This window comes from Pteropus vampyrus, unplaced genomic scaffold, assembly GCF_000151845.1.
Source record: "Pteropus vampyrus isolate Shadow unplaced genomic scaffold, Pvam_2.0 Scaffold25, whole genome shotgun sequence".
NCBI classification, from domain to species: Eukaryota; Metazoa; Chordata; class Mammalia; order Chiroptera; family Pteropodidae; genus Pteropus; species Pteropus vampyrus.
In genome coordinates this window covers 11,548,661-11,566,927 of record NW_011888806.1, presented here as the reverse complement: position 1 = coordinate 11,566,927, position 18,267 = coordinate 11,548,661, and the positions used below count along the sequence as shown (strand labels likewise).

The 18,267-nt window shown below is 40.2% G+C and overlaps 1 protein-coding gene and 1 pseudogene across 1 annotated transcript in view; one reads left to right on the top strand and one right to left on the bottom strand.

Annotated features, from left to right (window-relative positions):
- Window positions 1–477: 477 nt before the first annotated feature.
- Window positions 478–18,267, bottom strand: part of WDFY3 (WD repeat and FYVE domain containing 3) — a 214,038-nt gene continuing 196,248 nt past the window's right edge. Inside the window, exons 60-66 of the mRNA XM_011356329.2 lie at window positions 15,273–15,452; window positions 11,998–12,180; window positions 10,770–10,866; window positions 8,152–8,475; window positions 7,425–7,536; window positions 6,804–7,001; window positions 478–3,814 (exon numbers count right to left, since the gene is read on the bottom strand). Of these exons, the coding sequence (XP_011354631.1) occupies window positions 3,691–3,814; window positions 6,804–7,001; window positions 7,425–7,536; window positions 8,152–8,475; window positions 10,770–10,866; window positions 11,998–12,180; window positions 15,273–15,452 (1,218 nt within the window). The 3' untranslated portion in view covers window positions 478–3,690. The remainder of the gene's footprint in view (window positions 3,815–6,803; window positions 7,002–7,424; window positions 7,537–8,151; window positions 8,476–10,769; window positions 10,867–11,997; window positions 12,181–15,272; window positions 15,453–18,267) is intronic.
- Window positions 14,873–14,991, top strand: LOC111737345 (annotated as a pseudogene).

Genomic DNA, 18,267 nt, shown 5'->3' with positions numbered 1-18,267 from the left:
AGGGGTAGGAGACAGACAGATAATTTACTGTCGCTTACTTTTCACAATATTATGAAGAACGAGGCTCAGGACAAAAGAGCCAAAATCGTGCGATGCAGTCTTTATGCATAGATCCATTCAAAGTTGAAGGCTGTGTCTCCCAGAAGTCACTTGCCTCTCCCTGCGGCTGTCCACACACATGCATCAGCCCCCGAAATCCAGCACAACTGGGAAGTTCAGAATGCAGAAAGGCTGGTTTTTAGAGATGGGTCAAACTAGAACTTGAACCAGCCCTTAACAGCCAATATCTCTGTAAGCAGAGATCTTAAGCAGGTGCTTCTGAAAGATATAGTCTCAACTATTAAAGAACTATACAAAGTTTAGGGAATTATCAGACTTCGGTTTTGTTTTTCCTTCCCTGAAGAACTGGCTTAAAAACAACTATTTTAGGGGGTGGTAAATAGTAGGTATTTATTTGAAATGAAAAAAAAGTACCTGGACTATTGCATTTAATCATGTATTGTAATTGTGTTACTCTACCTTTTTTTGCATCAGAGACAGATATACAATGAACATTCAGTTATCACAGATTGCACACTAGATAGTAATTCTTCAGGCCTTTTACATAACCACCAAAGAACAGATATTGGATTCTGCAATATAGTACAAAAGTCCACAATCAATCCAGTCTTAGCCAGTATCTTCAATTTACTTCTGTTGCTGTACAAATAATTGGCCATTCTAGGGCTTACAAGTTAATAACAGGACAAAAAAATATACATTGCACTGACACAAAAAGTCAGCCGTGTTAATAGTCATGCAACAAGTAACCAAACTTGCTGAAATTAAAAATACTTTCTAAAAACAGTTTTAACGGCATAAATATTTTATACACAGTTCATTTACCAAAACAAATGTATTTAAATGATACAAAGCAAAAATAAGTTTCTACCAACTTTATACATAAGAAAGTGCAAAATAACTTATCTAGAGTGTTTTGCTATTATCCAGACGGATGGCTGCTATGGGCAGCTATTCTCCTCTTCAAAAGCATAACATTACAGTTGCACACTACACACAAATGTTAGAATGCATGGATGAATAAATGGATGGATGAATGAATGAACAAATGAACTACAAAGATCAGGCAGGCGCCCTGTGAGGTACTCTCAGAGAAAGAATACAGACCACACAACGGTGGATGTACATGCTGAGAATATGTATTGGTAAACAAACTTACATGGAACATAGAAAGACATCCAGAGAAATGATTAGTTTATGTATGTGAGTGTACTTGTGTAATTTGTGATTTCTGCATTAGGAGCAAAAAGAAAAGAAATCCCACTGAACAAAACAGTTGCCCACAGCACCAGCTGCCAGAGGAAATACTATCATGAGGGTTTTGGTTTTCACCTTCTGGTTACGGAAGTTGTGTTGGAAAGTTTAAAAGTGTTCATCCCATATAACTTCATATTACATAGAGGAATAACCTTTAAGAAACTACACACACACATTCATATAATTCAAGTCTTTAAAGAACACCTCTGCCATTGGGTTTGGGGTAAACGTGGTTCATGGACACAAGGAGGACGCTTCTTTTAAAAAGTGTAGAATAACACTGCTACAACTCATCTATGGGGCTGGACAGGGGCAAAGCCCACAATTATGTGAGAGCACAATTCCTGCAACTGTAGAACATCCAGCATTATTTATTAGAACTGAAGAAAGATGGGGCCAGGGGAGGGGGAGCGTGGGGAGGAATAAGACACAGAAAGGAAAACAGAACACAACTTTTCTTCAAGTTAAAGTATTAATGCCAATAATCCTTTTATTAACAAGTATATTTGAACTTTTAGAAATGGAAGTGTTTTAATCAATTTTGATATGTAATCATAAATAGACTGTAGGCTCAAACCTAGGTAAATAAAGGTTTAAATTTAGTAAGCATAAGGCACTAAAGCAGCCTTTATATTTTCTCTTGGAGACCTAGTTATCAGGAAGAACAAATTTGTTCTTAAGCTGGTTTCAGCCCATTAGGTACAAGATTACTATTGTACCAATGCCTATTTTTGAACGCATGTGCATATATGTGCATTTTAGTGCATAAGTGTGCCTGTCACCAGGGCCTAAAGATGAAAAGTTGGGAAAGCCAAAGCCACTGTCCTTTGCATGATACCTCCATGAGGGTGTGAAGGCCTGTCCTTCCTTTCTTGGGCCATAAATGATTCTACAATTTTCAAATCACAGGGCTTTTAGAATTGTTCATAATATTATCACTAAATATCTGAAAATGTTAAAATCTAGATTAATTGTTTCATTTGTTTTATATATATATACATATATATGTACATTACACACATTTTAAAAAATCCCACCACCAAAGCCATTTTTCTGTAAACTAAACTTATCTCTTAGCCCCTACCAGCTTTAGTCTCCCTGGATTGGTGTGTTCTGTTACCAACTAGTAGAACAAATTAAATAACTAAATATTAAAATACTGTAATTATATTCATAGCAAAAACAAAAAAATAGACATTGATACAGTATAAATCTCACTGTTTTCAGGTAGATGGCATTAAATGGTAAAGGTTAATTATAAGCAGTTCGGACATGATCCAGTTTTACAACAAGGTTTATATGTTAATTCTGTACACTTTTTTTTTTTTTTTACCCTTTTTGGAAAATAAGCTATAGTAGAACTTTTAGTGTCACCAAAGACACATACTTACTATGTTCTATGCAAGAGAAGCTAATTTGGGTTACATGCAATTATATTTCCATTAGTTGAGGCAGGGCTGTTTCCTGCATTGCACTGATCTCCTAACCACCGCTATGCAATGCTGAGAAGGGATGCTATGACCAAATGGCAGTCCAGATAGGAGTTCACGAGGGGTCTTATGACATAAGAACAACACTGAGGTGGTGTGTAGCCAGGTGCAAGATGCCCAAATATTTCCAGGGTATCTTACAGCCGGACTCTTATTCTCCCACATCGTTTCCTAAAGAAAGTCCACGTTATTTTGGTAACTAGCCTCGTTTAAGTGGAGATACTGTGGGCAACTTGAAATAAACAACACTGGGCGCACAGGCGGGGTTTGAAAGGGGGGGGTGGGGGAAAGACCACCGATAATGTCTTTGAGAGTTAAAAAAACAGACAAACATATTCATCATTAATTGGTGAGAGATGTCCGACAAACCATAAGTAGTTCATTGAGTTAGTGGTTTAGTTTGAAGTCTCATGTTACAGGCAGGTTAAGTCCTTATTTAGAAAAAAGGCCTTTATACCTATTTACAATATACACAGTTACTTGCAAAGTCAGATTTACAACCATTTTCTAAAAGCCTTTTTTGTTATTGGTTTTTCCAAATAAGGATGAGTAGCTCTACAAAAATGAGACACAAAAAAAGACAGTTAATAGTGAGGGTTTTCTCTTGGAGACAGCTAGTGAACAGGGAGAGTTGGATGTTGGAAATGTTGCTCCTGGGAACCACCTCATATTCTTCCTGTGCTGTTCAACTGAATAGTGTCTGCCCCATTTCTGTCCTCTACACCCGTTTATTTGATGATCCCTTTGAATCTGATACTCCAAATACGTGGTCTGAAGAGATGTGTAAACGGAGACTGTCGCGATGCCTTCCGAGACACGAGCTGAAACGGGGAATTAGGAAGGGGGTCTGCAGACCGTGCTCGCCAATCGGCTTGGTGAACCTTCAACAATTTCGAGGCCCATCTTCTGAACCCCTCTCATGCTGTAAGTTGTAATAGCAGTTCTGACAAACACGCACTGGGGATGAGATTTTCAAGCGTTTGATTTCTGATTGAAACCGACTGCACCTAAAGGAAAGGCAAAATCAAACAGTTACAGTTACACTCGTTTAAAAAATCAAAGGGAAAGCTTGCTGTATAACGCCGAAGACCATACTGGTTTGTGTCATGTGGTTGACCAAGGACCAAAAGGAAGGCTGTACTATTTGTTTCAGTCTGTGAGGAAAAGTAATATTAAGCCAAGGCAAGCTATTTATTTGACTGAAGAGAATTAAAAAAAAATTAAGATCCTCCTACAGGATAAAGTATTCTGGACAGCTGTGTGGACATTTCTGTGCGAGATCACGTCTCCTGCCCTGTGGACTCAGGAAGTACACCAGTATCTTTACTTGAAGCTTGACTTTGTTCTCTTGGCAGAAGACTTACTACCCATTAAAAACACACTTTGGCCACTATCAAGTTCCTCTGAGCTTTCAGATACTTTGTGTGATCCATGCCTTAGCCACTTCTTAGACTGGTAGTTTGGCTTTCTCTCTGGTCTAAATGTTCTCATTTTCTTTTTATCTTGATAGAATTCCTTGAAGTAGACTATACTTAAATGGTGGTCAAATGCTTTAAAAAGTACTCCTGGCATAAAGTAGGGTGTGACCTTAGATGTGGCACTTAAACACTGTAAGCTTGGCTTTTCACGAGACTGAAACAGAGAATCATATTTCTTCCAGCAGATTAATTACATCAATCTACCAGGAAAAGTGTCCAGAGAGTAAATGTGCTAGCAGCCTAAGGGGTTTAAAGGACTGTGACTGACTTCGGTGAGACCCTCAGGAGTGCTGACAAGCTCTCTCAGCAACTGAAGGGCATGAAGATCTAGGGTTGCCTCCTGCCAGACAGCTCTGCCTTCTGTGCCATCTCTGTCATAATCAATCACTGTTTGGTCAGTTTTTCAAATAAAGCCTCCATCCAACATCTGATAGCAATAAACAATTAAAGAATTACATATACATAAACAACATTTTGAAAATTAAACACTACAAAGAACAGATGTACCAGTGTACATACAGGGCTGTTGACTGTCAGAAATTACTAGATTACGACTAGGTTTTAAAAAGTGGGCTTCTCAAAGCACAGAACCACAAGACAGAATACTCTGCCAATCTCACATAAATTCCCATAAGGAGTGGCTGGCAGCAACATTCTGGCTACCTTATCATGAATCAGACTTCTTAGGAGAAAAAATTTAAGACATTAATCTGAAAAAAAAAAAAAAATTATAACACCTTTTATTGAACATCTATACGGCCAGACTCTGCACCTGAAAATTCACGAAACTCATATGCATGACTCATTTAATTCTCTCAACACCTCTATGAGAGGTGTTAACTATCCACATTCCACAGATGAAGAAACTGAAGCTCAGAGAGGGTCAGGAACTCACCTGAGATGACACAATGGACAGTAGTCCAGAGAGCATTTGGTCAGTATAACCTAAAGACCACACTTTCCAATAAGCCGACATCCACAGAAGCCTCAGTAACTGGCTCAAAAACAATTATACAATTTGTTTTCTGTGACGGCATCTGTGTATTAAGGCAGTATAAGCATCAGAGAGTACTGCCCATGGGATCTTCTCTGTTGTCTGCCACGGAAAGGACTATACTTGAACATATGGGACCCGAGCATATATATGGCAGAGGTGGCATCTAAAGCAATGATGATGTAACAACCTGACTTTACATACGGGGAAGTAAAGAAGATCCCCGTCTGATGTCACAGTCTCAAACAAATGCCAAATAGATATGGACCCAAGAACTAAATTTGAGAAACAAAACTTTGAAACTTTTAAAAGAAAATAAATAAGGCTATCTTTATGGTCTCAGGACAAGGGAAAATTTGTTAGGACACAAAAAAGCAAAAATTATAAAAAGTAATAAATGTGACTATATCAAAATTAAAAACTTGTATGACAGAAAAAAACATATATAAAGTTAAAACTGAAGCCACAGTCTGGCAGAAGATATTTGTAAGATGTATAAAAGACAAAGGATCAGAGCCCAGAAAATATAAAGAACTCAAATAGGAGGGAAAAAAAAGAGACAAGTAAATCTAAAAGGAAAATGGGCCAAGTTATCCAAGGGAAAACTGAAATAGCCAATAAGCATAAGAAAAGATGTTCAACCTCACCAGCAATGCAAATTAAAACAACAAAGTATTTTGGCTATCGGACTGGCAAAAGTGAAAAAGTTTGGCAATACGGAGTATGAATAAGAACTGGAAGAATTGTGTGTCCTGCTGGAGGTGATATAAACTAGCACTCCTGTTTTGGAGAGCAATTTGGCAATACCTACTTAAACTCAAGAGTATGTCTATGATGTATCAATTCCATTCTGAGGTATTTTCTTTAGAGTAACTCCAGCTTGGGTATTAAGAGGGCATTTTTAAGGATGTCCATTGTAGCACTGTTTATATCATTGGTAAAATTGAGAAAAATCCCTTAAGAGTCCATCAAAAGAAAAGTAGATAAATTCTGATATATTCGTGCAAAAAAAATGTGACAGCAGTTAAAATGAAAATGTTGGAATCACAGTTATTTATGTGACTAAATTTCATTAAAAAAATCAAGTTACAGAGGGTACATACAGTATAATATATTTATGTAAAACTGAAAATACACAAAACAATACAGTATTATTGTTTTGGAGACAAAATGTGCAATGCACTCAAAGTATAAAACATGGAGGAGAGGGTGTGATTGGTGAGGATGACAAGAAGACTTAAAATGAATCTATAATGTTTTACAGGCAAATATGATGAAATATTAGCACCTGCCCATTCTGAGTCATGGGTGACCAAGTGTTTCTGATGATTATTTCTGGATTTTTCAATGATAGAAATATTTCACAACTGTTACAAAAAAGATCAAGAAGTGAAAGACTGGTTGAGACTGACACAGCACACTGTAGTGGGGACCCCCGGGAAAAGAGGAACCTGGGTGTTGGGCATAATTAACATCCCTAGAGCTTAACCCACAGAAACTCGAAAAGCTTGTATCTCGTCTTACTTTTGGCAGAAGAGCTGACCGCAGTTCCTGCAATGGTGCCGTCTTTCTGTGAGAGAAAACCTCACTGAGCAGCCCGAACAGCTGTCACCTCCTTCATCTTTCACCCAGTGGTCAGCGGCAGAGCGGCCTGGCTGGTCACTCACAGACCAGCTGAAAACTCGGCCTCGACTGTCACCAACGAGGATCCTACTGTGATCCCTGCAGGAGACATGACACAGAGTCAGCTCAGGGAGGGCCTCAGCACAGCCGTGGCTGGAGAGCTCGTTGCCTTGCTCTTGAGGCTCGCCAGTTTTCAGTGCGTGTGTTTTGCGGTGGGGTCACGTGTACGAAGAGACAAAAAGAGAATGAGCCTGAGTTTCCACGTCCATCTCGACTTATTTTGGACCAAACGTTGCCATATCTTTGAAGTACAGAGAAAGCAAAGTTGTTGTTGTTGTTGTTGTTTAATCTGGAATTAAAATGCACACATTGGCTGGTTTCTTCTTCTGATTTGTCTGGTTGAGCCACATACGAAAATGTAAACACAATCTGTTTTCCCCAAAGACTGCCTTGGAGTGTGTGCTTTTGGGCTAAGCAGATGACTAGGTCAGGAAGAGTGGCTGGAAAAGGTGTGACACTCACTTGGAGACGCCCAGGGCGGTGACCTCTGCCGGGTGTGCGTTGTCCTTCCGATCAAAGGCCGTGTGCATGGTGAGCTTACTCCTAAACACCAGCTGCCGTTCCCACCGGTACCCTGGAGTGGAAAAGGGCAAGACATGGCATACTAAAGGGAGAGAAGCCAGCATTTGGTATGTGTACCCTAATATGGTGCTCTCAAAAGTTAGGGTACTGCACCGTATAGTTATAGCAGCTTTCCCGGGTTTTCAGTAGCTGCTGCCTTGGTTGAAGGTGAAGCAATCTAGCTTAACCCTGATCACGGTCCAGGTCAGAGAACATCTCTTTTTCAAAGACAAATATAGAAAGGGGAAATCTTCCATGCAAGAAGACATAATTTCTCCAGCTGAGGACACTGCCTCTACCTCTATCAAAGGCAAAGTTACCTGTGAATACAGTTTTATTTATTTATCTGTAAGCAATAACTTGCTTATTTTTGAAAGCTTTCATGATTTGTGAATGAAGTTTTTGGTTTGAGGCATTTTTCTTTAAAAAATGCCCAACATATGCCAAATGCCATTGTGGGACAGAATCTCTAAGTCCACTTTATACAAGAAGGAATTCCAGAGGCCTTCTCTGTGGGTGGCCCATGTCACCGGGATGGGGCACAGGAAGAGCTGGAGCCCACTGCCTCACTCACCAACTCTCACACCACCCACAAAGAGCCAGAAATAGACACCGGACTTCAAGTTACCAGGCTTCAATCTGCTGTAATTCCGTACTTCAATGGGGTTGGGGTGAGGGTGGTTAAGGGGGCCCTGCAGATGGGCTCTGGTCTGACCCTCTGAATAGTTCACAAATATGAAGCCATCTTTCTCATCTAGACTGAGCTGGTCGGACCAGCGCCTGGAGTCATCGGAGCCACTGTCGGTACACCAGGTGGCTGTCGCTCGGCAGGAGGCAGCCCGGGGCCGGTGGCTCGTGCTGCTGGGCAGGCTGGGTGTGTCCTTGGGGTCCTGGCTGAGGCTCTGTTCATCCACTTCGGAATCGCTGCTGTCCTCGTCCTGGGCTTCCTGTCCTGGGTTATGCATTGGGAGAGTTAGAGAACAGTTTTAGGCCCAGCTTTGTCTCACAGGTATTTTTCCTCTACCAGTTAAGACACAATAGACATAGTATTTTAAGATAAGTATAACAATAACATTTTTAAAATGGCAGAATTTTCACCTAGAAAATAGTAAAAAAAAAGAATTTTTGAGTTCATAGACTGCCCTGGCAAAACCCTTAGCCTAGCATTCACTCTTTCACAATATGGCCCAAACCTGCCTTTGTCAATTTCTCACTGCCCGCCTCACACTCCCTACCAGAGTTCAGCGAGGCTGTGCCAACTCTTCTCCACACAGCCAGGCTCCTCCTTATGGCTAATGTTGTACATGCCGTCGGCCCTGCCTAGAGCCATATTCCCAATCTCTGTGTGTTCTGATTTTTATCTTTCTTCCTCTCAAATCTTACCCAGTTCCTGCAGCAGAAAGTAATTAATGCTCTCTCTTGTGGACTCCTTTAACAGTGTGGGCCTCTTATGTATTTGTAATTCTCAGCCCACACTTTTACTTTTGGACGGTCTTTCTTCCTGACAGCGGTCAGCTCGAGAGAAAGGTCCCCACTCACAGTGCCTTCCACAGAGTGGTCAATAGAAATGACAACAAAGACGAATGAATTACTGATGAAAGCTATAATTTTAATTTCCCCCCTCTTTTCACAGTCACTGCATTTCCTCACCTCGACCCCTTACCTTACTCCCTTATAATAGTCTACTGGAGGGAAAATTTATGAGAAATAAACACATATAATTTAAAAAAAATAGAGCAAAAACACATGTGCAAGCACCAGCCCACTACACATACAAATTTCTTAGCAAGACAAATCACTTGAGTGCCACCCTTCTACTCGCTAACACTAATAGTCTAGTTGGCTAATTTGAGTGGATTTTATTTTCACCCCAATGGCTTATGATCCTGAGTTTTAAGGTCTTGAAACAAGCAGTCTTGGAAACAGCTTTGATTTCCAGGGAACCACCAGCTTGTCTCCCCTTTCACCCAGCAACTGCCCTCAAGTCCCATCTTCTCTACACTAACGAAGGTCAATTCTTCCTGTGGGCTGCTCTCCCTTCTCTGCTACTTCTGCCAAACCCTATTCACAAAAGGAACACATAAAGAGTTAGAAGATCTACAAATGTCTCTCCAACCTGAATATGACCCCTTCTTAATACTTACTTACTCATCTCATCTTCTTCTACTGTTATTCACTTAAAAGCTTTGTTAAAGGAAGGGAAAATGACTCACTTCTTATTGGATTTAATCCAACGTCTGAAACAACTAAATTTTTATGTCCCCAAACACCTAGATGACCTTATTAGTGGAGCTGCAGTTGACTATGTAGAAATTTACATGCATTAAAGTAAAGCGAGCATTGAAATGTCCTGTCCATCGGACCGTTTCTGTTTTCTGGCAAAGAAAGGAAAAACTACTTTCAGCTTACAAAGAGAAGTGATTTGTGCCTTCTGATAATAAGCCTTTCCCTTTAGTTAACTCTCTCATATTGTCAAACTCACACTGAATTCCCAGTGTACGAAAATTAACCACAGAGAAACAATCTAAAGGTCAAATTAAAAACCCTTTCCGGAAAGACTCTTGCAAAAACTGTTCTAAATCAAAGGGGGTGGGGGGTAACTTCTCTGGAGATTAGCAACCCAAAGCAGATCTCAGCCTGGTTTTATGGCCAAACATTTCCAGTCAATCATTCTGTACAGAAATCATCTATCTCTATAGCTCACTGGGAAATTTTAAAGTGCTTCACAAAAAAACAGATGACAGAGTACAGATCACCAGGCTTCGGTGTAAATGAATGCCCTTCTCGAGCAGGCCCAGGGTGGGACTCTGGTCTACCTCTGAGGATAGTTTATAAACACAAAGCCACCCTGTCATCCATACTGAGCCTGCCAACTGATGGCCGGAACAGACGTGAGACTAAGGTGTGGGCCATCTGACTTGTTCAACACTGGTGCCCTCCCGATCCTGTTTTGTATTTTTAGAATTGAAAGCTCAAGCTTTTGGTATTCCAAGAAGCTAGTAACTATATTTACTATGGGATGTGGAAGCCAATGACAAGATGCTAACCACACTGATTGCTGTGCAGTGAAGCAGAGAAGGCTCTCTTCATGTCCGACCAGCTACTTCACACAACAGCAGGCTGCCATGCTTCTGACAGCAATGCCTACCCTCAGGCTCCTGTTTACGTTGTTTGATGTAAGTTTACTTATAATGACTTAAAAAAATATGAAAACTCTTAAATAACATTTTAGAAAGTATTAAATACCTATTTGTGTTTCTGGACAGTCTTCTTGCATTTCTAGGGCTTCGACAGGCTCAGGGGCTGGTGTTTCAGGAACTTGCAAAAATTCCATTCTCCAAAACTGAATTTAAATAATATACAGGTTAGCGAATGAAGATTGGCTCTTGAAACACACGACTTAATTTCTATTATTGTGTATGATTCGATTCCCTCCTATCTTGAAAATTGTGGCGGGGACTGACTACACATGAACAGTGCTTCCCAAACTGTGTTCGATGAGATGTTAATGGGTGTTTCATGGTAGAGGAAAAAAGACTGTGGTCAAAAAGTTTAGAAAACATGGTTCAAAATAAGTACATTTTTTTGTTTCCCACAAAAACACCTGAGAGCATATACATGCATATACCAGTATATACTCTAGATCTCCAAGAACGATTCAGTAAGCAGGATTCCCAAATGTATTTGGCTATAAAGCTTTTCATAATGCCTCACTGATGAAGTAATCTGAAATGCTGCTCTGGAGACAGCCGACTAGGGGGTGTGCCTGTTCTCTGAAGCCAGGGTGTGGAATGGGAGTGGCTGATGACAGTCTCATTGTCGCTCAGCATGAGACTGTGACTAAGAGGACAGCAACCAGCTGCTCTCTGCTTTCAATAGGCGCAATTAAAGAAAAAAGGCACAAAGAAAATTTTTCTGAGAAAATAACCCAAATATTAGAACAGAATGTAACGGTAAACACTCTGTGGATTCCATCTTCTGTAGAGGCCCAACACAGAAAACTAAGAGAAGGGTAAACTCTCTAGGATTTGGGATTATCTGGGATTCTAGACCTGAGGTGAACGAATGACCTCAGGCCCCTGGAAAAAGTTTTCTAGCTCTGTGATTCTCTTAGAGAAGAGACAGTTCTCGCTTACCCTAAGAAACCATTCGACAGGCCAAAAAGCCAATACCTACACAATTTACATTTTTAGCAATACCAAGGGGACATGGAAATCATATTTAAGTGACCTTCTTGTGTCAAACTGTCAAGTGGTGAGTAGCACTAACAGATCCGCTTAACGGGATGAAAAGAAGCCGAGTCATTGATGTGCCCCAAGTCTGGTAACACAGTGACCAAAGTTTGTTTGAATCAGAGAGTTTGCTGAGCAATGCTATGACCTGTCCAGTGTCCTTCAACGGTGGGCAGCTTCACAGATTCCAGGCAAACTAGGGTAGCAGATATCCTAAAGCGTTTTTCTCACATCTGACTTACCCGAACGACACCGTCTGAGTGTCCTGTTACTATGACGTTCTGTGTGTCCCACTCGTTCATCTCCGACACGCAGCAGCAGACAATCTGCTGGCTCCTACCTGTGAATGTGTTCACACTCACAATAGGGTTCCCATTGATGCTCCACACGTGGATATAGGTCCCAGCACAGGACACAATGTCCCCCTGAGAAGGTAAAAAAAAAAAATCTCTTCACATATTTCGTATTACATTCCAGTTTTAGAAGAAAACTGAATCCCTGGCCTGGCTCTCAAAAAATCCTTTCAGTCCTTTGACTAGTAACTAGGTAATTTATGAGGTAGTCTGGAATTCAGTGCATGCCGACTTAAAAAAATATCTAGAACAGAAGACTCTTTAAGAATTCAAGGCTGAGTGGATGCTGTGACCAAGGTGATCTCAAATGGAGACAAAGGCAGGAGCCCTTCCATGCTGTCTATGCCCCCAGCACAGCGCTGAGTAATGGTTTACGCCACGTCTAAGCTATCTGAAATCTGAGGAGGTGGTGAATTACTCTTCTTCCTCCCACAGTTTATAAAATCTATTTATACCTTTCATTTGGAGGCGGGAATCCACCTCCGCTTAATTTTACAAAATGAGTCCAATCATGAAAATCATAGGGTAGAAGAGAAACCCTTTAGTCCAGATACTCTTCAATAAAAGATGAAATCTTGGTAATGCTGTAATAGCCTATTTTAAAATTTCTATTCACAGTAAGGGTGGGGGGATGAGAAAAAAAAAAAGAAAACTGGTATATAAATCATCTCTTGAATAAACCCTAAGGCTCCCTGAGCTGAATAACTCAGGTTTTCATGAGTTCTAAAGGTAGAAAAGAACAACCTTTTCCCTCAAATTCTACCAGGCTGGGCTCTACCCAACCTGGTGAGAATACAACTCACTACTGTTAAGGGAATTAAGGTGCTTCCTGGAGCATCTACTGTGCCAGTTACTGTGATGGACACTTTAGACACTCCATTTCAACCTTGTGAGGTTAGCTATTACTAACCTTGCTTTAAAGAGGATGTAAGTAAAGGGCAAAAAGCTTAAATTACTTGCCTAATATCACAGAGCAAAAATTTGAACCCAGCCCTTTCTGGTCACAAAGCTTATATACCATGCCATGCTGTCTCTCTCATCCCTAGGACAGCCTGACTGTCACTATGATAGGTACCTGGTGAATTGCATTACAACCAATAGGCACATGAGAACCTATAGAAATTGGAAAATGATCATCAAAAGCAGAGGGAAACTAGAAGCTGAACAGCAGTACCAATGCAAGAAAAAAGGTGAGGGGGAGTCAGGGGTGACCTGATAAGGAGGCCTGGGGCTTTTCCAAACCACTGTCTGTGCTGGTCCTGCTACTGTTCTCTCCTTCCCCACCTTCCTCCTGTTCTTCTTCTACCAAAATGGCAAGAACCAAACCAAAACCCAAACAAAAATAACACTTAGCAAAGCACTGCTGTCTACGTCTGCATCGGTCACTATATCACCTCTGACAGTGAGTGTCAGCAGTCGAGCTTTAATTAATGATCTCAGTCTCTGCAAGAGACGAGAGGCAGCCTCTCCATTCTGCGCTGCGCGAGGCTTTCATCAGTTACTCCAGGGTGCCTCCACTGGAGTGCATTAGAGCATATCTATGGTTATGAGGGCTGAGCAGTCAGAGGAGAATTCAAAGTTAGCTTCGAGGTAGTTTAGGCCCAAAATGCGGACTGTAGTCAAGCAGACTTGATATTGGCTGCAAAAATATAACACGAATAAAAATCTCTTCATAAGTTAAGAGATTATAAAAGCATCTTAAAAAAACCAAACACTTCCGTAGTGTTTGCAGCAACGATTGCAAACCAATGGGTGTATACTGGCTCAAATAACAACTGACTATAAATAAAATCCTCCATATTTAAGAACAACCCCAAAACAAAGTGCTCGAAATAGTGCAATCAAGCATTTGACTCACGGCAACACTGCCAGATAAGGGTGGTTCTATGACATTTTCGTAAAGCTCTTAGGCACAGATGTTTGCAGGACCAGCCCAAGATGCTGTTCTAAAAAGATCTTAAACCTTTCAAGTATACCAAAAAACTGGATTTGATTCTTTTATATCCTACTTACTGCCAACTTTGATTACTCTTACTATTATCAGACACTCTGCCCATTCACTGGAACTGAATGTTTCTTTTTTCTTTTTCCTTTTTCTTTGAGTGACTACAAGGTATTTGACTAAAAGCATCATACTTAGTAGCATACATTCTGATAGAAATTAAAGAGGTAGCATCCCTCAAAAGGAAAGCTGTCTGTGTGGTGATGGTATCATGTGGCTAGAACCACTCTGTCATGCAGGGCAATTCTAGACCAGGGCTTAAGGGAAAGAATAGGAATGGGCAGGTATAGCTAAGAAGTGAGATGAGGTTGGGGGTGGGGCAGGGTTCTGGTTGGTTTGCAAGGCTGATTTGCATAGGTGGGCTTCATCCACATGCAATATGGTAACTTGTCCCTTGTATGCAGAGACCTCAATCTTTGTAAACCTACCCTTAGTGTCCCCTGCTTATCAACACACCTTAGCAGTGACTATTTTCCCTTTGCCTCACCTCAGGTGGGCCTGGTCCGCATGGGAGACTCAAAGGCCAGTGTGTTTATTTTATCCTCATTTTATTTATCTGTATGTAAAATATTAATATCCTTTGATAACTTTGTTTTGAAAATAGTTCTATAACAATTCTTCTCTTGTTTGGGTACCCAAATGTTACTTTTCACTTCACATAAAAAATAAATAGTTTGAATATATTTCATAAAAATTTCGACATAATTTTGACATCTTTAACAAATCCTACAGATTTCCTTGTTTTTAAAAAAGCCTAATCTTGTCTATGGCCATGCCACCCTGAACAAGCCCAATCCCGTCTGATCTCGGAAGCTAAGCAGGGTTGGGCCTGGTTAGCACTTTGATGGGAGACCACCTAGGAAGACCAGGTGCTATAGGTGTAAAAAAAGAAAAAGAAAAAAAAAAACCCTATTCTAAAATGTTTGTTTTGAACCAAATCTGGCTCTTTAAAGTATGCGACAGTGAATGAATTTTAAGACAAAATTGCTCTCTGGGTTACAAACTTCAACCTCCATTTGCTTTTGCAAACAACACATAAATCAAGGAAAATGTAGCTTTTAAAAAATGAGTCCTTATCAATATAAATAGTCATTTTTTATTTATGCTGGCTAAAACTACTTGTTTTCTTAAACATAAACTAAGAGGGCAATTTACTACTTACTGTTAATTCATTGATACAAAGAGCAGAAACTGGAGCTCGATGGCCTCGAAGCTGGGTTAGAAATGACAGTTTGTTCAGATCCCAAATGATGCAAGTTCGGTCACGGGACCCACTGACGATTATGTGATAGGCTAATGATGCCGTGGCACAGGTGACAGTATCAGTGTGGCCAAGTAAGGCCTGCAAAGGAGAACAGAAAACACCAGGCTGATCACAGTGACGGTGCTCCTTAAGAGATTCCAGAAGATCCTGGATGCGCTAGGAGATGCCAGATGTGCGAGCTGCGAGTGAGTGCCCTGAGCAGCGGTGTCTGGAAAGTCTTCATTCTCCTCTTGCCGAAGGTCCTTGCTTCATCCCACCGGGGGTAAGAGAGCAGTCTGGAGGATTCTGGAGCTCTACTCTCCATTTTTATGCTACTTCTTTCCTGGACTTGGGCCAGTATCTTAGAAAGAAGGGAGAATGGCACCTGCAAACCAGCTTGGGTTTCTTCCTACCAGTTCTATATGGAGATGTTTCAATTATGGCCCCCAAAAGAACAGAATTTGAATCTATTCTTTTATACCATCAACTCCTGTTATGTCCATTCTAAGGAACTACAATTAGGTGGATTTTTAAAAAATGTACAAACTGTGAGAACTGCATGGTAGTGGTACATGGTCTTAGAAAGATAAAGGAAAAATGTGGTCCTGATATGTCTGCTGAGCTCGTTATTGAACTGGAGACATCTGAACATCTACTATGCCAAGAAGGATTCCTTCTTCAAACTAGAATAAGAACTTTTCTTTTTTGCTGGCATATGAAGACAAACAAGACCCAGGGAAATGGCAATGTGGGAAAATTGAGCATTCTGAAGAAAAAGATTCAGCTTACTGTTAAGAGTTCCTCATAGTAATCTGAATTTTTTATTTAAATGAGATGGCTTAAAATGTCATATAGACATATTACATGCTTGGTAAACCCGAGAAGGCTGTTTTAGATAAGAAGTATTTTCTACCGAGGGGTTACTGACACACTACCTAGCTTCAAAGCCCATTTTCTAAACTGAAAATACTGTAAGCAGGAGTTTGGATCAGCAAACTACACTGTCAACCTTGTATCTGTCCATGTCAAGTCTGTATTTCTTCATGAAAAGACTATCCCTTTAAGTGGCTTAATTTAGATCCAGCAACAAATAAAGTATCTGGCTGCAGGTGTAAGTACAAGGAGTTCAATTCTTTCCATAGATATTTAAGACACCACTGTTTGAATATGGCTTTGGCTTCACACGGAACCAAATTTATATCCTGGCTTTCCCACTAAGTGTGACTTGGGCATGTATCTTAACTTCTCTAAGCTGAGGTTTCTTTCAGGTATAAATAGGGCTAATAACTACCTTGTAGAATTGTGAAGGCTGGAGTTTCACATTTTTAAAACACCCAGCACAGTGCCCTGAACACAGTATGTGCTCAATAAATGGTGGATATTATTGTCACACTACTTTACAAATTTGTATCATAAAAAACACTTAGATCTATATTCCATTAAAAAAACTGCATAATAAATTCACTCATAAATCAAATATTAAAAGATGATGGCTTAATTATAAAAGGATTCTTGCTTTAAGTAAAAATTTATAAGAGTCAGTAAGAAGTAATCAAAAATGCTTGATAAGATCAATAATTCGACTGAATACATTCATGAGTTTGTCATATTCTTCAGGATATGATAAACGAAGAGAAAAACAAAAGAAATATTTAAATAGTCCAGCTGAATGAAAATCATCCAGAAACAAAATTAACAGGACTCAATAGCAAATATAATTTGGTTTGCAAAAATTCAAATTACATATAACTTGATATATAATTAAAAACATATTACCTAAAGACAGCTTGCTTCAGATTTTAAAAAGGAACCAGCTTATATCATTTTTAGAAATACTATCTTCTGATTTCATTTCCTTTATTTTTTAGACCCATTGCTAGCAAAAGAACATATATCATGTTTTAGTTTTGTCCATTATGTCTGAAGTATCTTGGAATTCAGGAAATGTTTTTAGTTTCTTTAGAGTGTAGGCAGCTGAGATGGAGTATGTCCATCTTCCGCCTAGTCTGTTACCTGTTTGAGAGTGAGGGTCTTTGCTTTTTCTTTTGAGGTGCCCATCTCCCACACACACACAACTGTGCTCGTTCCGCCTGTGATGACCATCTTAGGGTTGGGGCAGATTGCACAGAGAATCTGGCCCCACTCAGACAAACATTCATAAACAGTCACTGCCTGTAAAATAAAACAGGTGAGACACACATGTCATCAAGTGACTACAAACCTCTGAAACACGATGAGCATACTGAGCGAAGGAGAAGAACCTCTATGCAGGCACCTCATCGGCAAATACCGCTGTGCACATTCTGGTCTGGTTTCAATTTAGCAGCTTTTCCATTGAAGCTCTACTCTGAACCACCCCCTACAGCCTCCAAACTATAGTTGCTGCTAAAAACCATCATGGGGGTCTCTAGTTTCTCCAGTCCAGGAAAATGATGTTCAGATTTTTCTGAACTTTGTGTGACGCTCTATAAAATGCAAGAGGGTCATTTGGTAATAGGATCTATTTGCTGTAGCCAGTTAAAATATAAAAGGAAAGCATGAGGGCTGCTGTTTAATGAGAACGTTAACTAAACAGAATAGTGTTACAGAGCAATATACAGACTTACACACACTCTTTCCCTCTTGCATTCAGGAGGGTGTCAGAAGGCAAACACAGGGCCCTAAAGGATCACTACATATGGCCTCTCTCAAGAGATACTTATGGGACTCATAAGTATCTCTTAAGTTGCTGCTTCTTGGGGTTTTTCTGTTAGCCATTTAAGAGAACTGAAGTGGTAAGTAGGCCAGATGGTGACTCGCCAAGAAGAGGATCCTCTGGTTGGCAGAAATGTTGGCTACGTGGCTGTCTAGGAAGTTCAAGAAATTCTTTGGGAGGGAAACTGCTAGCTCCTAGTATACCACTTTCCAAAAGAGG